The 20,543-nt window shown below is 38.0% G+C and overlaps 1 protein-coding gene and 1 long non-coding RNA gene across 5 annotated transcripts; one reads left to right on the forward strand and one right to left on the reverse strand.

Annotated features, from left to right (window-relative positions):
- On the reverse strand, positions 1-1,349 carry LOC125163699 (uncharacterized). 2 transcript variants are annotated; one of them, XR_007151542.1, is made up of 3 exons: positions 1,260-1,349; positions 754-867; positions 1-364 (listed from the first exon to the last, which is right to left on the reverse strand). It is a non-coding gene; the product is annotated as an uncharacterized LOC125163699 (long non-coding RNA). The 2 variants fall into 2 exon arrangements; XR_007151543.1 differs by having other exon boundaries at positions 754-864; positions 1,260-1,338.
- THAP1 (THAP domain containing 1) lies at positions 974-20,179 on the forward strand. 3 transcript variants are annotated; one of them, XR_007151541.1, is made up of 4 exons: positions 974-1,110; positions 4,722-4,917; positions 9,547-12,017; positions 20,168-20,179. XR_007151541.1 is itself a non-coding variant. In XM_047855819.1 (3 exons), the coding sequence occupies exons 1-3, from the start codon at positions 1,040-1,042 to the stop codon at positions 9,919-9,921; spliced, it is 642 nt and encodes a 213-aa protein (XP_047711775.1). In that variant the 5' UTR covers positions 974-1,039; the 3' UTR covers positions 9,922-13,091. The 3 variants fall into 3 exon arrangements, 2 of the variants coding, with proteins under 2 accessions (XP_047711775.1, XP_047711776.1); XM_047855819.1 differs by lacking the exon at positions 20,168-20,179 and having other exon boundaries at positions 9,547-13,091; XM_047855820.1 differs by lacking the exons at positions 974-1,110; positions 20,168-20,179 and adding an exon at positions 1,404-1,509 and having other exon boundaries at positions 9,547-13,091.
- The last annotated feature ends 364 nt before the right edge of the window (positions 20,180-20,543 follow it).

Raw genomic sequence — 20,543 nt, forward strand, 5'->3', positions numbered from 1 at the left:
CTTGGTAGATCATAGCATTTTATTGAATTCAAGCAGCAGGGTGTTGAGTGAGAGGAAGACAGAGGATGGAACCCTGGGGAAGCAACAAGATTTGGCGGGGGTGGGAGGAGGGAGAAAAAAGTTTAATAGAGCACTGGAATTTGTCAACATCCCGCTATCCGGATTTCCAGACTCTGATCTGCATAGAGAGGAAGGGCACGCAACAGGAGGCAAATGGTGTGAAAATAGCTTGCACCAGTTCTAGAGTTCCAACACAGCAGCACCTGGAGATCATTACAGCAATGAAAGCCTTCAGAAGTGAGAATGAATGTTTTCTCTCATTGTTAAAATTCTGGCAGCTGAGTTCTCACAAAGCCTGTGATACCTGAACGACAGGTAATGGGATGAAGACTAGCGATGTGGGAAAGGGATCCACAAAGTTTCACAAATCATATACCATCTGTGGCTGCCCTTTTAAAGAAATGGGAAGAATTACCCAACGACCTCAGTTTTACATCTGTCCTCCTTTAGGCCACCAGATCCAAAGACCGTACTGTTCCTCACCCTAAACCGTCCCAGAAAATATTACACAAGAAAACCCAACACGTTGCAAAACCTGGCCCTACAATCACGCTGCTCTCCCCTCCCCACTCCTCCGCACGCATGTCTCCCTTCGCCCAAGCACCTCCTTTCTCCTTTCCGGAAGCTAGGAGGCCCCACCCACTTCCGCAACGCCGGGCTTTAGCCAATGGCCTGCTTCCCAAGGAACGTTACCTCTGACCTCGGGGCTAATCAGAGACAGTGGGACAAACTCCTCGCGAGAGGTGAGGTTGAAGCTGCCTCCGCCATCTTGGAGATGGGAGACGGGCGATGGCTGTGGTTCTTCTGCTAATGCAAACAACAAAACGGGCACATTAGTCAACCCGAAAGAGGTTATCATCACTGTATCTGGTGACCAAAGCTACACAAGAAGCGAGGGTGTCAAAGCCCAGCGCGGCGACATTGATAGCTTCTCCTGCCTGCTGGAGAGGCAGAAGTGAAGTGACTGAAAACCGGAAGGATGGTGCAGTCCTGTTCCGCCTACGGCTGCAAGAACCGATATGATAAGGATAAGCCCGTTTCTTTCCACAAGTAAGTACCCTGCGCCTCTCGCGGGGCTGGCCCCAGCTGGGGCTGGGGGCGCGCGGCCGGTTAGGCTCGGGGGCGGAGCCAGGCGCGTGTCCGCGCGAGACTAATAAGGGGGGCGGGACAGGGGCGGGGCACGACCGGATCTTCCTCACAGTCCGTCCCGGCCGCGAGCGGTGGGTGTGCCCGCCTCTGGTAGAAGATCATGCAATGTCGCCCTGGGCTGCGCGTTCTCGGCGCAGGTCGCTGTGGCGACCGTTTCTCGCGCTCGAGGGTTGGAACCCTTGCGTGAGGTTCGCCCGCCTCCTGGGGTTGGAGTGTTCGGGACCTCGGAGCTATGTCTCACGGCCCAGCGCAGGTCGTGAGGTCCCCCAAGCCGAGAGGCATCTGGATTTCACTCCTGGGGTAATAGAGAAACCAGGTGGTAATAACGCCTTAGAAGTAAATTTGAAATAGAAACAAAAACCTTTAAAATCCCGAAGTCACTCTTTTTCGTTCTTGCTGTGGATGGGAGGCCGGCATCACAGAAATTAAGGATTGATTTTGGCCAGAATTTCAGGGAGGATGTCTTCACCCAGTTTCTAGGAACTAACTTTTAAGGACCCCTAAGTTTTAGAGAAAGCTTCTGGTACTACCAGGATGAATACTTAATGTTTTCAGCGGACAATAACGATAACTTGGACAATAATAACACAGGTCATAATGAAGTGTCATAATAAAGGTCAATGAGTTCTTATGGGCACCTATAGGAAGCCCTTGGAAAAGAACCTGCCCCACAACTTTCAGGGCTGTTTTATCCAAAAAGCGCTGCAGTTAGAGGCCTAGAGGGGAAAATGTTCTTTTGAAAATACGAAGAGAAAACTGCAAAATGGAAACGACTTACTGATAATCAGATGTCTGCAAAATGTGACACGATGGTATTTTTATTCAGCCAAATACAAATTTTATTACATTTACGTTACTTTGTTTTGCGAAAATTCCCCACCCCGAAAAGATGGTAGCTAAGAAACTAGAACCAGTGGTCAATTATAGGAATTATTCATAGGTAAATAATTACAAAAGCAAAATTAAGTATTCCTTCAATTTTTGGTGGGATTCGTTTTGTGTTTAACAGAGCGTAGATGCATTTTTATGTTTCATATGAGAGGGACCCTATAGAAATGAGTGCTTTGCAGCATAGAAAGATCTTGAGTGTTGATGTACCACCACCACCAACACCCCTGGCCCCCCACCTCCAGGAGGAGCTAGAATACTAACACTTGCAAGATTTACTTCAGTATTTCCTGGTATTACTTAATTGATTTATTGGAATTTCTGAAAGCTGATGAATTGACTTCCGGTTCTTTGAAAGTGTTGGAGTAAGTCAGAAGATGGTGACATGGTTACATACAGTTTGCTCCCCCCAACCACATTTCTAATTTATGCCAAACACTGCAAGCTGCTGAGGTTACAAGGCTAAGTAAGACAAAGTCCTCTTAATATGCAAGGAATCTAAAATCTAAAGAAATCTAAAAATATGGAAAACCTTTCATTGGTACTGGAAACTAAGGATGGCATTCACACATCAGAAATAGTTTCTTCTGGCTGTCAAAAATTGATTGAATCAGAAGAAGGGCTGATCTGCCTCCCATTCTTACCTATAAAGAACGGTTTTTTGAGAGTAGATGGGAATACCTTGACAGAATCTCATAAACGGCCTGAGCATTGTAGTCCTTGAGACAGGAGGCCCAAGGTGCTGAATTGTACCAGTAATTGCTAACATAGTTTGTATTTCTGTAGGCCATTTCCAGCAGGATCTTCTAGGAGTACTTATTTTCCCAGTTTCTACACAGTGGCCCAGTGGCAGCAACTATGCTGGGCGAAGAGAAGAACTGTCCCAGGATTGGTTAGGTCTTCAGAATATAGCAGAGTCAGGCTGTAGCATACCTTACATGGAAGAGAAACTGGAACATATAGTTGAAACATCTTTTGGCTTCTTTCCAGTCTCCCCAGTTCACTAAATACTTGACTTGGAAAAGTAAAATCACAATAAATTTAAACTCTTCTTAATCCTCCTTATTTGGGCCTAAGAGACATATTCCAGTTGAGTTCAAGGTAAATTCAGATAAATAATATTCGTATGCTGGAATTAAAAACAAATTGGAAGACTAAAATAAATACAAATTTTAAAAATTAAAAAATAAAGACTTCCCAAACCCGGGGAGAAACTTGGACATCCAAGTTCATGACACTAATAGACCACCCCATTTCAGTTCCAGTCTTCTCCAAACGCATACGTACATACATACATACATACATACATAAAATCTTGTATTTATCATTATGATTTGACTATGATTTGATTAATTCATTATGTCAGACTGATCCTAAGAGAACTAAAACCTTTTTTGCAGTATGTAGATATAAACATGCAATTTTATTTTTATTGGTTAAAAAAATTAATAACAAATTCACCCCATAGTATGTATTTTACTTGAAACTCTTAGTGTCTTTGACATAAAAAGTTAAACATTAATAAATGAGAGAGGAGCTACATGATTTATCTTTGTGTATTTAGATGTGTGTGTAATATCTGTATCAACTAGTGAAAGTCATTTACTGTAACGGAGAGAGACAAGCAATATTACTACATATTTCTCTTGACCCCCGACCTCCCATCATCTCCTCCTCCCATTGCATGGCTAACTTTTAATATGCATCTTTTTACATTTTGTAAATTTTTATCAGCCTATCTTGTTCAAATTGTATACATCATTGTATCTGACATTCTCGTAACTACTCTGTGATCAAAAGATTCCTATAAAAAATACTGCTTTTTGGGGGCGCCTGGGTGGCTCAGTTGATTAAACGTGTGACTTTGGCTCAGGGCATGATCTCGCATGTCACGAGTTTGAGCCCCGAGTCTGCGCCCGACTCTGTGCTGACAGCTCAGAGCCTGGAGCATGCTTCAGATTCTGTGTCTGCCTCTCTGTCTCTCTGTCCCTTCCCAACTCATGCTCACTCTCTCTCTCTCTCTCTCTCTCTCTGTCAAAAACAAATAAAAACATTAAAAAAAATTCTTTTTAAAGCAGTATTTCTTTTTGTTTTTAATTTTTTTAAATGCTTATTTATTTTTGAGAGAGAGAGAGATAGAATGCGAGCAGGGAAGGGGCAGAGAGAGAGGAAGACAGAATCTGAGGTGGGCTCCAGGCTCTGAGCTGTCAGCAAAGAGCCTGACACTGGGCTTGAACTCCCTAACCCTAAGATCATGACCTGAGCCAAAGTCAGGTGCTTAACCCACTGAGCCACCCAGGCACCCCTAACAAATACTGCTTTTAAAAAAAACAAAAATTCCTTGCTGGGAGGGGTGGTTTACATCCCACATTAGTGGATGGTCACTTTATTTATAGGATCTTTAAAACAAGTACATTCTTAACTAAGGTGAATAAAAGCACAACTAAAAACTGTCAAAAAAAAAAAAAGAAAAGAAAAGATAGCAGAGCTAGTGTTTTAATCAAATACCCCTTAGTTTGTTAATGCCAATGTAAGATAGTTTTTTTCTAAGCAGGAAAGTCAAGATGTGCCTTTTTTTTTCTTTTAAAATAAAGTCAGAGAACTGAATTATCTCTTCTTCTTAGGTTTCCTCTTACAAGACCCAGTCTTTGTAAAAAATGGGAGGCAGCTGTCAGAAGAAAAAACTTTAAACCCACCAAGTATAGCAGTATTTGTTCAGAACACTTTACTCCAGACTGCTTTAAGAGGGAGTGCAACAACAAGTTGCTGAAAGAGAATGCAGTGCCCACGATATTTCTCTGTACTGAGCCACATGACAAGGTAATATGTGTTTTAAAATACTGGGTTTTCTATTTATAAAATTAATTTGTTTTTATTGTGGAAAATTCAGATCAGTGTTAAGAAAATAAATGTTACCTGGAAGCCATCACTTGTACATAACCACTGTTAACAACGATATACTATTTAAAAATACAAAATGCAGTTTATTAAAAGTTAAACATCCTCACACTAAGAAAGTCAATTTAGTTTTGTAACTTACTTGAAGATCACTTTCTACCCCTACATATATGTTAATAAGTTTTGGGTTTCCTTTATCAGTGACAGTTCAGTTTCAAAGTTTTTCCCCCTCAGTTTTAAGTGCTTAGTATTTTATTAAATCTCACTAGTCATTCTTTCTCTTTCTTGGATCCCATTTCTACTCCAGGTGGAAAAGTGTAATTATTAGAACTTAAATTTTTTTCTTATTTTAGAATATTTCCATATCCAGGATTTACAAAAATCTAATATTCTTTTGTTTTTAATCCAAGTGTAGTTGACACATGATGATGTTACATTAGTTTCAAATGTAAGCATACTAAATAGACTGATCTATATATTATGCTACACTCACCACAAGTGTAACTACCATCGGTCACCATTCAAGGCTATTAAAATACCACTGACCATTGTCCCTATGCTGTACCTTTCATACTTGCGACTTGTTCATTCCATAACTGGAAGCCTGTATCTCCCCACTCCCCTCTACCCTTTTGCCCATTCCCCCATCCCCTCCGCTCAGGCGACCGTCACTTTGTTCTCTGTTTTTATGGATCTGTTTCTGCTTTTTTGTTTGTTTTTTTTCATTTGTTTTTTAGATTTCACATATAAGTGGAATCACATGGTATTTATCTTTATCTGAATTGTTTCACTTAGCATAATACCCTCTAGGTCCATGCATGTTGTCACAAAATGGCAAGATCTCATTCTTTTTTACAGTGAGTAATACTGTATTGTGCATATGTGTGTGTGGGTGTACATATATATGTATGTATAGATATATATGTAAACACACACAACATTTTCTGTATCCATTCATCTATTAATGGATATTTGGGTTGCTTTCATATCTGGGCTATTGTAAAAAAAAATGTTTATGCAGTAAACATAGGGGTGCATATATCTTTTCAAATTAGTGTTTTCATTTTCTTTGGGTAAATACCCAGTAGTGGAATTATTGGATCATATGGTAATTCTATTTTTAAGTTTTTGAGAAAATGCCATGCTGTTTTCCACAGTTGCTGCATCCGTTTGCATTCTCACCAGCAGTACATAAGGGTTCCCTTTTCTCCACACTTGTTATTTCTTGTCTTTTGATAATAGTCACTCTGGCAGATACAGTGATAACTCATTGTGGTTTTGATTTTCATTTCCCCGATGATTAGTGATGTTGAGCATCTTTCCATGTGTCTGTTGGCCATCTGTATGTCTTTGGAAAATGTCTATTCATGTCCTCTGCCCATTTTTTAATTGGATTGTTTGTTTGGTGTTGTATAAGGTTTTTTTTAATTCTTTTTTCTTTTTTTTTTTTTTTAAGTTTATTTATTTATTTTGAGAGAGAAAAAGGGAGAGCACATGAGTGGGGAAAGGGCAGAAAGAGAATCCCAAGCAGGCTCCATACTGTCAGTGCAGAGCCTGACAGGCTCGATCCCACTGTGAGATCATGACCTAAGCCAAAATCAAGAGTCAGACGCTTAACCGACTGAACCACTCAGATGCGCCTTGTATAAGTTCTTTATATATTTTGATTATTAGCTCCTTATCAGATATATCATTTGCAGATATCTTTTCATATTCAGTAGGTTGCATTTTAATTTTGTTGGTGATTTCCTTCACTGTGCAGAAGCTTTTGGTTTAATTCCAATTGTTTGTTTTGCTTTTGTTTCCCTTGCCTGAGGAGACTTATCTAGAAAAATGTTGCTGGGGCACCTAGGTGGTTAAATGTCTGACTTCGGCTCAGGTCATGATCTCACTGGTTGGTGAGTTCAAGCCCTGCGGCAGGCTCTGTGCTGGCAGCTCAGAGCCTGGATCCTGCTTCAGATTCTGTGTCCCCCCCGTCTCTCTGTCCCTCCCCCGCTCTCTCTGTCTCTCTCTCTCTCTCATAAATAAATAAACATAAAAATTAAAAAAAAAAAGAAAAATGTTGCTAAGGCTGATGTGAAAGAAACTACTGCCTGTGTTTTCTTCTAGGATTTTTATAGTTTAAGGTCTCACACTTAGGTCTTTAATCCATTTTGAATTTAGTTTTATGTATGGCATAAGAAAATGGTCTAGTTTCATTTTTTTTTCATGTAACTGTGCAATTTCTCCAGCACCATTTATTGAAGAGTCTGTCTTTTCCCCATTATATATTCTTACTCTCTTTGTTGTAGATTAATTGACCATGTAATCATGGGTTTATTTCTGGGCTCTCTGTTCTGTTCCATTGATCAATGTGTCTGTTTTTGTGCCAGTACTGTACTGTTTTGATTACTACAGCTTTGTAGTATATCTTGAACACTGGGATTGTGATACCTCCTGCTTTGTTCTTTCTTAGGCATGCTTTGTTATTCAGGGTCTTTAGTGGTTCCATACAAATTCTAAGATTATTTGTTCTAGTTCTGTGAAAAATGCTGTCAGTATTTTCATAGGGATTGCATTGAGTCTGTAGATTGCTTTGGGTAGTATAAACATTGTAACAATGTTACTTCATCCAATCCATGAGAATGGTATATCTTCCCATTTATTTGCATCATCTTCAATTTGTTATATCAGTGTTTTATAGTTTTCAGAGTACAGGTCTTTCACCCTCTTGGTTAAATTCATTCCTAGATATTTAATTCTTTTTGGTGTAATTATAAATGGAATTGTTGTCTTAATTTCTCTTTCTCCTACTTCATTATTAGTGTATAGAAATGACTGATTTCATATATTAATTTTGTATTCTGCAACTTTACTGGATTCATTTATTATTCCTAGTAGTATTCTGTTGGAGTTTTTAGGGTTTCCTGTATGTATTATCATGCCATCTGCAAATAGTGACAATTTTACTTCTTTCTAATCAGTTTAGATGCCTTTTGTTTTTCTTGCTTGATTGCAATGGCAAGCACTTCCAGTACTATGTTGAATGAAAGTAGCAAGAGTGGACATCTTGTCTTGTTTCTGATCTTGGAGGAAAAGCTCTCAGTTTTTCACCACTGAGTGTGATAGCAACTGTATCTTTTTCATATATGGCCTTTATTATTTTGAAGTATGTTCCCTCTTTTTTTTTTTAAATTAACTTATTTATTTTGCGAGAGACAGAGTAGGGGAGGGGCAGAGAGAGGGAGAGACTCAAGCAGGTTCCACACTGTCAGCCTGGAGCCCAATGTGGGACTCAAACTCATGAACTGTGAGATCATGACCTGAGATGAAACAAAGAGTCGGATGCTTAACCAGCTGACCCACCCAGTTGCCCTGAGGTATGTTCCCTCTAAAGCAACTTTATTGAGACTTTTTATCATGAATGGATATTGAATTCTGTCCAGTGCTGTTTTTGCATTTATGGAGATGATCATATGATTTTATTTTATTTTATTTTAGAGAGGGAGAGCATGAGCAGGGTGACAGGGACAGAGGGAGAGAGAGAGAGAGAGAGAGAGAGAGAGAGAATGAATCTTAAGCAGGCTCCACGCTCAGCACAGAGCCGGATGCAGGGCTTGATCCCTTGACCCTGGGATCATGACCTGAGCTGAAGTCAAGTCACACGCTCAACCAACTGAGCCACACAGGCACCCCTAAATGATCATATGGGTTTATCCTTTATTTTGATGATGTAGTGTTTCACATTGATTTATGAATATTGAACCATCCTTGCGTCCCTGGAATAAATTCTACTTGATCTTGGTGAATGATCCTTTTAATGTATATTGAATATTTAATGTATTATCTAATATGCTCATTTTATTGAGGATTTTTGCATCTGTGTTCATCAGGGATATTGTCCCTATAGTTTTCTTTTGTTGTAGTGTCTTTGATTTTGATATCAGGGTAATGTTGGCCTTATAGAATGTATTTGGAAGCTTTTCTTTCTCTTGTATTTTTTGGAATAGTTTGAGGAGAATAGATATTAACTCTTTAAGTATTTGATAGAATTCACCTGTGAAGCCATCTGGTCCTGGACTTTTTGTCTTTTGGGAATTTTTTGATTACCTTTTCAATTTTGTCACTAATGATTGGTCTTTTCAGATTTTCTATTTCTTCTGATTTGTTCTTGGAAGGCTGTATGTTTCTGGAAACATCTATTTCTTCTAGGTTGTCCAGTTTGTAAAAAGTCATTCTTAAATTCCACAGGTGGATTCATTTATTTATTTATGTATGTATGTATGTATGTATTTATTTAATGTTGATTTATTTTTGAGAGAGAGAGAAGACAAAGCATGTGTGGGGCAGGGGCAGAGAGACAGAGAGAGACACAGAGTCCGAAGCAGGCTCCAGGCTCCCAGCTGCCAGCACAGAGCTCGTTGCAGGGCTCAAACCCACGAACCATAAGGTCATGACCTGAGCTGAATTCGGACGCTTAACCAACTGAGCCACCCAGGCACCCTGGGTAGATTCTTTTAAACTGTTATTTGTAGTTACTAAACTTGAACATACTCTTCATTATCGTTGTAGAAGGAAGATCTTCTGGAGCCACAAGAACAGCTTCCCCCGCCTCCTTTAACACCTCCCATTTCCCAGGTTGATGCTGCTATTGGATTACTAATGCCTCCCCTTCAGACCCCTGATAATCTCTCAGTTTTCTGTGACCACAACTATACTGTGGAGGATACAATGCACCAGAGAAAAAGGATTCATCAGCTAGAACAACAAGTTGAAAAACTCCGAAAGAAGCTTAAGACCGCACAGCAGCGATGCAGAAGACAAGAACGACAACTTGAAAAATTAAAGGAGGTTGTTCACTTCCAGAAGGAGAAGGACGACATATCAGAGAGAGGTTATGTGATTCTACCAAATGACTACTTTGAAATAGTTGAAGTGCCAGCATAAAAAAATGCTATTTGTATTGGTTTTTAATGGGGCAAAACCACATACCTTCTTCTAGCCTATAAAGGAGTTTAATTTGAAAAAATAACACTTGATTACTTGTATAAAAACAATTCAGAATATTTTTTTAAAAAAATAAATTAGATATATACTGTAAAATTGTACATTTTTTGTTTGTAATTTCAGGGTTTTTACATTTTAACAAAATATCTTAAAAGTTATAATCTAACCTCAGAACTCCAATGTAAGTTGGTTTCAAATTGAGGAGTTTTGTTTTTTGAGTATTTATAGAAATGCAAAAATTGAAAGTAAAGTGAATGAGAACAGTACAGCAAGGATGATTTAAGTTTAAAATGTAAAATTAATGCAGTTTATTAAAAGAATTTAGTTACATTATAAATCAGAAGTATAAGTCAGATCACGGGACATAACTTCTCAGAATATATATATTCTTATTCACATATTCTTATTTGTAAAGTCAGAAGATTTGTTTATCTTTCTTAATCACTTGTCAAAGATAAATTGACAAGTCAATACTTAAAAAAATTGCTTGTCTTCAGAGCATAAAATGAAGAATCATTCTATACCTAATCAATATTGTTACATAACTTTATAAAGGATGAATTTTTTAAAAAGTGGGTCCATGTTTTTTTTCCCCACTGTCTAGCATTATTAAATTAGAAGTGTATTTCCAGTGGAAGAGACATTCTTCATTAAATAAAGTAAGCATTGTTGTTAATAAAGTAATAAAAACGGGGGCCTGATCCATAGTATGTCTTTTTCTTTCACTACCCCCAAGCTAAGGAGCATCTAGTTTCCAACTGTAGTTATATCCGTATCCAAATCTCTAATAAATGTGTTGTGTCAGTAGAGTTTGATTTGTACCATAATAGGACTAATTGATTTTGGTCAAGTCTTCACATAAAAAAGGATTTCTTCACTTTTAACACAAGTTAGAAATTATATCCCATTTACTTAAATGAGTGATTTGTATTCCAGAGGAACTTAATGTGTAGTGTTTATTTTACTGAATGTTGAGATTTAAACACTGAAGTTACTGTTCAAACTATGAGTTGTGTTCTGACTTTGTGAGAAGTTTTAGTTATATATTTGAAATGAAAATATGTTCTGATTAAACAAATACTGCCTTAGGAATTATCTACTTAGATTTACAATAACTGTTCCAATTATAATTATATTTAAAAGTATACTGAGATAGTTGAAGAGTAACAGGCCTTTTTAAGGCAGTATTAAAAATCTGAAACAATGACATTCAGAAGTGTCTTTTGTAGATGTGGATTCCAATGTAATTTACTACTGTCCTGCCAGTGGATAATACCGTGATTTTTTATGAACCAGTATTTCAAAAATAGAAAATTATGATCAAAAGATTACTTGACCTTATGTTGTCTGATAACATTTAGAACTAGCTCTAATGAATCAGAAGACTTTCTCTAGTTATTCATGAATCTCATCCCTGGTTTGGAAACCCATGAAATCTCCAAGTAGTTTGTTTTTACATTCCATCTCACTAGCAATTCCTGGAGGATATATGGGTAAACATCTTGCAAAGTATAAATCTATGTAAATTGTCATCTACGTAAAAGGAAGTGTGTGTGGGTGTGTATGTGTGTGTGTATGTGTGTGTGTACGTGTGTATTCCCACAGTCAAGAATCCAACACTGAATTGTAAAAGTAGCAATCCTAATTACTTAGCATCTTACCATTATGATTTAACCTGGAGTTATATTCTTTTTCTAACAAACGTAAATCCCTATTTGGAGAGAACTGAGCAAGCAGCATGTATACTGTTTGCATTTCAATAAATTACCATAGTTTAACATAGGGAGTTTGAGGTTACAAGTAGTTATTTCTGAATATGAGATGTAACATTTGGTGAATGCTTTCAAAATTCATTCTGTCTACTGTATTGTTTATTACATTGCCAAGTAAAGAAAACTGGTCCTTAAAATAGGTCCTGTTCAAGTATAGTCAAACTCAGTCTGAAACAAGTGGACAAAGTCTCAATCTGGAACAAATAGGGGGAAGACTCATGTGAACTGCAGCATATTCTGAAAGGTGACATTTAAGCACATACAGTAACATACTAAAATTTCCATCTATGTATAATGACATAATCTGGCGATAATGGTGAGAAGAAATAACTTCTTTAATAGAACTGTTAGGAAAACTATAGACTCATAGAATTTTAGAATTAGAAGGGACTTAGACATGATTAAACACTAGCCTAACCTCCAAACCCTACAGAAATCTGTTTGTAAAATATCCGTGATAAGTGGTCATCTATTCTGTTTAAGCAGTTATTCTTATTAGATTCTTTAAAATGGGCTTCTGGATTAGGAAAGAATTAGTTACCACTCTTTTTATACTTGTTTATAGTGGAAATACAAACTTCATTTTGAACTGCTGCATAGTTTGAACCATCACGTTCCAAGTTAAAGAAGTTTTAAAATTTTGTAAAATAATTTAAATGTTTAGTAATTGTATACCTGTTCTGTGAACTAAAAATAATTCTGTTGTTGCAGTAAAGAAACAGCGGTGTTTAAAATTATTAGCAAAACTTTTACTTGGAAGTCTAAGTACGTAAGATTTTTTTTTTCCTCTTTTTTAGAAGTGTAATAGTAAGGGTGAAAGCAAATGAAAGTTTCACTTGATATGGGGTTTTCTGGTGAAATTAATATTCTCTGGCCATCTTTAGTTATTACAAAATTATACACACATACACATACTCAACACCTATGACTTTTATAAAGTCAGTGGTAAGCAACATAAATTAGTAAAAGTCAATATGATCTATAAAAAGAAAATTCCCGTTTATGTTCTAGGATTTTTAAAAGACAGCCATCGATGAATAACAAAGAATCACAGCAGGCTTACAAATCTGCTTGGCTGTTACTCTTCCTGATACTGGCAACCATGTGAATTAGATAACCAATGAATGAAGAGCATTGATGATGTTAACTGGTGTTTCTGGGCATTATGTTTTTATATTGTGCATTAAAATACAATTCTTGGTGTGATCAAAAAGCAAACAATGACTTACAAACAAGCAAAAAAGCAGTTATAATTATTGTACTTAAAATAACAGAAAAAGTTACAATTCCATGTCTTGATAACTTTTTTTTTTTTTTAACCTGGGATGTTGTTTTATTCTATTGGGATTTTTTTTCTGAATGATAAATATTTTTTAAGCTCAAAAAATATATTGGGAATTTTTATTCTTTTCTAAATTCATATTATTTGATGTTTTGAGATTATTAAATTTTCATTTTTAAAATATCCTAAGGGATATGAATAAACTTCCTTTGCTTTAAACTGTTTTTCATGAGACAAACTGTACAATATTAATAATAAATAGACAAATGACTTCTGGACTGGCTACATGTTCACCCTAACTACCATGATTGGTTAAAAAAATTTTTTTAAACAACCATTTAAGTTCTCTGCATGTTGTCTTAGGGGCATACAGCAAATGAAGAAACATTCAAGAACATCTAAATCTCTGAAAGAGTGTTAAGAGTCTGTGGCATTGAGGCGCCTAGGTGGCTCAGTCGGTTAAGCGTCCAACTTTGGCCCAGGTCCTGATCTCAATGGTTTATGGGTTTGAACTGCATGTCAGGCTGTCTGCCATCCGTGCCAAGCCTGCTTCATATCCTGTCTCCCTCTCTCTTTCTCTCTCTCTCTCTCTCTCAAAAATAAATAAACATTAAAAAAAGAGAGTCTGTGGCATTTATGCCAAAACTTATTCTTGCCCTAAACCACCTGTCCACCACCACTCTCTCACACACACAGCACAGTGCTACAGAACTCCATTCTGAGTGGATACAGCCAAGAAGACAATGGTCACTCTCCTCCCAGTACCCAATTAAGTCCTGTGGTATTTCCCAAGGGAGAGCAGGCAGCCAAAATTTCTCATACACCCCTAGATCTGTGTTGCAAAGGCTAAACTACAGGTAAGTGCAGCCAAACAGTCAGGACTCCCTCCACCCAGCTCTCACTCACAAGGTGGAACTTTACCCTAGGTGCAGCAGGCCAAGAGTACCAGGACTCTGATCACCTTCATCCTAGATGCTCATAGGGCAAGGTTTTCATGCCAGGAGAAGTAAGCCAAGAAGACCAGAAGCTACCATCCCAACTGAGTTCTGCTCATAAAGCAAGCATATCAATCCTAAAGAAGCAGATCATGTCATCTACTATCTGTAACTACAGTGGAGTGGCATAGACTTTTTTCCCATGGGAGAGAAGGCCATAAGAGAGCTCTGAAGCTCACCCCAAAAGAACTAATTTTATTTGGAAGAGTTTGGGGAAGTTCAAGACTAAGGGAACTCTCAAGGACAATGGAAAATTTAATGGTAAAAAAATTAAAGGAGGCTAATAGCTCCACCAGAGTAATAAGCTGTTATTTTTAGGCTAGCTAATTTACCAGAGAGAACAGGGAAAGAAGAAGAGCCCTCCTGGGGTCATAACAAGCCTTGAAGACCAACCTCAAAACCTACCTTGCAAAAGGCCTGAATCTAAGTGGATCAGGCTACAGAGCAATATAAGCTCTAGGACATCTTCAAAAAGCCATTAACTGGCAGTTGGAACTAACATCTGAGTTTGGTACCAGCAAAGGCTAGATAGTTTAACAAAGATATCAGGAAGATAGAGAAGGACCTGTTAAAAGCTCTGTCACTCCAAGTGACAATGTTCATGCCCAAGGCTGCACTTTCCAAGAAATGAAATCAGAGACTTCACCCTGGAGAGGAAATAAACTTCACTAAGAACTCAAATAATTAAAAAAAAAAAAAATCCAAGCCTGGGAGGGGGTTGTGGGTGGGTCAAGGTCCAAAGATCCTACAACAGATATAATCTAAAATGTTGTGTGTTTTGTTTCTAAGTTTTTAAAATTCATTTCGTTTGAGAGAGAGAGAGAGGGGGAGAGTGACAGAGGGAGAGAAAATCCCAAGTAGGCTCCATGCTGTCAGCATGGAGCCCAACATGAGGCTTGATCTCAAACCGTAAGGGGATTGATCTCAAACCATGAGATGATGACTGGGGCCAAAATCTAGAGTTGGACACTTAACCAACAGAGCCACCCTGGCACCCCTAAAATGTCCAGTTATAAAAAAGAAGTTATGAGATATGCAAAGAAACAGGATAGTGTAATTCATACATGGGGAGGGGGTTGGGCAGGGAGCAAGCAAGAGAAACAGAGGGGCAGATATCAGAATTAACAAAGACTTCAAAGCAGCCATTATAAATAAGCTATATAAATATTAGTTCCAAAGAACTAATGGAAACCATGCTTAAATGAAAGAATGATGACAATATCTCATCAAAAATAAAATATCAAGGAGATACAATTTTGTTTTTAAAGGATATTCTGGAGTTTTAAAGTACAATAATCAAAACAAAAAAATTGCTAGAGAAGCATAACATTTCTGTGTTTTAAAGATTTTATTTTATTTTTTTAATTTTTTTTTTTAACATTTATTTATTTTTGAGACAGAGAGAGACAGAGCATGAACGGGGGGAGGGCCAGAGTGAGAGGGAGACACAGAATCTGAAGCAGGCTCCAGGCTCTGAGCTGTCAGCACAGAGCCTGATGCGGGGCTCGAACTCACGGACCGTGAGATCGTGACCTGAGCGAAGTCGGACGCTCAACCGACTGAGCCACCCAGGCGCCCCATTAAAGATTTTATTTTTAAGTAATCTCTACACTCAACGTGGGGCTCAAACTCACAACCCCAAGATCAAGAGTCACACAATCCCCCAACTGAGCCAGCCAGGAGCCCTGAGAAGCTCAACAATTGTTTGAACTTTCAGAAGAAATATCAATGAACTTGAAGATAGATCAAGAGACAGAGACAAAATGGAATAGAGAAAATAAACAGAGGCTCAGAGAAACATAATACCTCTATTTTTTTAATATATATATATTTTAGGGTCACCTGGGTGGCGCAGTTGGTTAAGCGTCCGACTTCAGCCAGGTCACGATCTCGCGGTCCCTGAGTTCGAGCCCCGCGCCGGGCTCTGGGCTGATGGCTCAGAGCCTGGAGCCTGTTTCCGATTCTGTGTCTCCCTCTCTCTCTGCCCCTCCCCCGCTCATGCTCTGTCTCTCTCTGTCCCAAAAATAAATAAACGTTGAAAAAAAAAATTAAAAAAATATATATATATTTTAATATATTTTTTAATGTTTTTATTTTTGAGAGATAGAGCATCAGCGGGGGAGGAGCAGAGAGCAAGAAGGAGATACAGAATTTGAAGCAGGCTCTGAGCTGTCAGCCCAGAGTGTAATGCAGGTCTCCAACTTGTGAATCACAAGATCACGACCTGAGCTGAAAGTTGGACACTCAACTGACTGAGTCACCCAGAAGCCCCAAGAGAAAAATAATACATCTAAACTCATCAATATATGCATAATGGAAGTACCAGAAGAAGGGAGAGTAGAATAGAAATGACAGGGAGAGGGAGAAAGGAGCAGAAAAATATTTGAAGAGGAGTGCCTAGCTGGCTCAGTTGAAATATGAATCTACAAATTCAAGAAGCTCACCAAGTACTAAGGAAGATAAAGAGATTCATACCCAGACATATCATAGTAAAGTTATCAAGATCAAAACCAGAGAAAAATGACATTATATGCAAGGGAACCCTAATAAGATTAACATCTGATTTCTCATCAGAAATAATGAAGACCAGGGGGCAGTGAGATGACATTCAAAGTCCTGAAAGAAAAACTTGTTAACCAAGAATATTATATATAGCAAAACTATCAAAACTGAAGGAGGTTTCTAAGAAGGTGCAGTAGAAACCACCAGGAAATCTGTCTCCTTACCTAGGCCACGCTGTCACTGACATAATCTATCTGATATAAATATTTGGAACTCTGGAATCTATTGAGGGCCTGCAACTTCCAGAAGAAAGTTTGGATGGTAAACTGTGGTTAATATCAGTGAATTTCAACTATTAGCTCAGTGGCAAGGACCCATTTACCACCCCCAGCCCCAATGCAGGCAGTGGAGGAGTTTCAGAAGAAATTTGTATGCAGCTGGTGAGACCTATGATGAACGATAAGGATCCTGTCCTCCAAATATCAGAGATCTGTGTTCTAAAAGGTGACTACTATTTTTATCCTAAAGGTGAAAACACAGAATAGGCAGTCATTGTTGCATCCCCCTCAGTCTCCAAGCCCTCTCCTCTGACCTAAGTGACTTCAGGGAATTTAAAAGGCTGGTACCTTCCCCTCCCTACTTCATGTTTTCCCCTCCCCTTTGGGGGCCGAGGCATTAAAACATCCACACAATTAGTCATTGTGCATACTCAGGGGAAAATAAAATCTTGGGGAAGACCTGAGAAGATGTTAAGTTCACACTTTATGCTGACCCTTGGTAGAGTCTTAGTAGATAGGCTAAAGCAATAAAAAACAACAACAACAATAACAACAGCAACAAAAAAAGTAAAACAAAACCCAGCAAACCCTGAGGAGGGGAGAAAATCAGATTTCCTCAGTTGCCACATTATTAGATTCAAATTTCCGGTTTTCAACAAAGGAGTCATAAAGCATACCAAAAAAAAGGGAACATATGACCCATTCAAAGGAAGAAAATAAATCGAAAGCAAATTCCTGAGAAAGAACAGTTGGCAGACCTACTAGACAACTTTACTATTAAAACAACTTTAATAAAGATGTGAGCTCAAGAACTAAAGAAAGACATGGAGAAAGTCAAGAAAATGATGTATGAACAAAATAAAGACAGAAAGCGAAAAAGGAATTAAAAAGAAATTTTGGATCTGAAAAGAAACAGAAGTGAGAAATTCACTAGAGAGGTTCAGAGGCAGATTTGAACAGGCAAAAGAATCAACAAACATGAAGCCTGGGAAATTCAAATTGTTGAATCTGAAGAAGAGAAAGAAAAAAGATAGGAAAAAAGTGGACAGAACCTAAGAGACATGTGGGACAGAAATCAGTAGACCAACATGTGCATCGTGGGAGTCCCAGAAGGAGAAAAGAGAGAGGAAGTTTGGAGAGAGTATTTGAGGAAACGATGGTTGAAAATTCCCCCAAGTTTGATGAAAGACATGAATATAAATACCCAGGAAAGTCAACAAACTCCAAATAGGACAAACTCAAAAAGACTCATAGTAAGACACATTATAACCAAACTGTCAAGAGACAAAGAGAATATTGAAGGCAGCAGGAGAGACGTTAATCACTGCATATAAGGAATCCTCAATAAATTATCAGCAGATTTCTCAGGTGAAGCTTTAGTGGCCAGAAGGCAGTGGGCTGATAAATTCGAAGTGCTAAAAGAAAAAACCAAAACCAAAAACAAAAATCACCTGTAAATAAGAATTATGCAGCTGGCAAAATTGTCTTCCAAAAGTGAGAAGGAAATTATGACACTCCCAGATAAACAAAAGCTGAGGGACTTCATTACTGCTAGTCCTGCCTGCAAGAAATGCTGAAAACATAAAAAAAAAACAAAAACAAAAAAAAAACAATTAGCGAAAAAGATGGTATTGTAACTTTGGCTTGTAATTCCACATGTTGTTTTCCACATAATTTAAGAGACTAATACATTAACAAAAGTATTTATGTTTTTACTCACACAGTGTAATTTTGTGACATCAATATTGAAAGGTGTAGGAATGAAACAGTAAAGGAGCAGTTTTTCTTTGTCACTGAAGTTAAAATAGTATAAATTAAAATTATAGTGTTATAACTTTAAGATGTGAAATGTAATCACCATGGTAACCAAAGAAAATAGTTAAAGCATACACACAAAAGGAAATGAGAAAGGAATTTGAATATTTCACTATAAAAAAATTCAATGTAACACAAAAGACAATAGTACAAGAAATAGACAAAAAAAGCTATAAAGCATATTGAAATTAAGTAGCTAAATGACAAAAGTAAGTCCCTCCTTATCAGTAATTACTTTTTTTTTAATGTTTATTTATTTGGAGAGAGAGAGACAGAGCATGAGCAGTGGAGTGGCAAAGAGGGAGAAACAGAATCTGAAGCAGACTCCAGGCTCTGAGCTGTCAACACAGAACCTGACATGGGGCTCGAACCCACAAACAGCCAGATCATGACCTGAGCCCAAGTCAGCTGCTTAGCCTACTGAGTCACCCAGGTGCCTCTATCAGTAATTACTTTAAAAGTAAATGGAATAACTCTCCAATCAAAAGACAGAGATTGGCAGAATGGATTAAAAAACAAACAAACAAGGGTGCCTGGGTGGCTCAGTCAGTTAAGAATCCACTTCGGCTCAGGTCATGATCTTGCCGTTCATTTGTTGTAGCCTCGAGTCAGGCTGTGTGCAGACAGCTCAGAGCCTGGACCCCACTTCAGATTCTGTGTCTCCCTCTCTCTCTGCCCCTTCCTACTCACACTCTGTGTCTCTCTCTCTCTCTCTCTAAAATAAATAAACATTAAAAAAAAAAATTAAAAAACAAACAGGAGCACCGGGGTGGCTCAGTCGGTTAAGCATCCAACTTCGGCTCAGGTCATGATCTCACAGTTTATAGGTTCGAGCCCTGCATCAGGCTCTGTCACCACAGCTCACAGCTCAGAGCCTGGAGCCTGCTTTGGATTCTGTCTCCCTCGTTCTCTGCCCCTCCCCCACTCACACTCTGTCTCTCAAAATAAATAAAGGTTAAAAAAATTTTTTTAAACAAACAAACATGATCAAACTATATGCTTGTCCCTAAGAGACTCACTTTAGATTCAAAGACACAAATAGGTTAAACATGAAAGGATGGGAGAAAGAGAGTCACTACAAACAGTAACCAAAAGAAAGCAAGGGTGGCTATCAGACAAAATAGGCTTTGGATAAAAAAGTTCACAAGAGACAAAAAAGAATATTTTATCTTAACAAAAGTTTCAACACAGCAATAAGATATATAACAATTATAAACATTCACATACCTATTAATAGACTACCAAAATATAAAGAAAAATTTGGCACAACTGAAAGGAGAAATAATTCTACAAAAATGAAGATAAAGTAAAAAGATTCTCAGGTAAACAAAAACTGAATCTGTTGCTAGCCAACCCACCTTAAAATAAATACCAGAAGAAGCTTTTCACACTGAAAGCAAATGACACCCAACAGTAATTTGAATAATAAAAAGATTGCTAGTAAAGGTAATAGTGTAATCATAAAAGACAATATAACTGCATTTTTCACTCTGATTTAAAAAGCAATCGCATAGGGGCGCCTGGGTGGCTCATTCGGTTGAGCATCTGACACTGGCTCAGGTCATGATCTCGAGGTCCATGAGTTCGATCCCCTTGTCGAGCTCAGAGCTGACAGCTCAGAGCCTGGAGCCTGCTTCAGGTTCTGTGTCTCCCTCTCTTTCTGACCCTCCCCGTTCATGCTATGTCTCTCTTTTTCTCAAAAATAAGTAAACGTTAAAAAAAAAAAAAAAACAATTGCATGAATCTATGTGTACAATTGTTAGCCTATAACATAGAGAAATGTAATCAATTTTACAATAAGAAGTGGGTGGGAAGAAAGCTATACTGAAGTAAGGAAATAACCAGATGGTAACTTGAATCTATAAGAAGACATGTAGAGAAACAGAAATGATAACTAAAAGGTTAATAAACTGTAAAT

This window comes from Prionailurus viverrinus, chromosome B1, assembly GCF_022837055.1.
Source record: "Prionailurus viverrinus isolate Anna chromosome B1, UM_Priviv_1.0, whole genome shotgun sequence".
NCBI classification, from domain to species: Eukaryota; Metazoa; Chordata; class Mammalia; order Carnivora; family Felidae; genus Prionailurus; species Prionailurus viverrinus.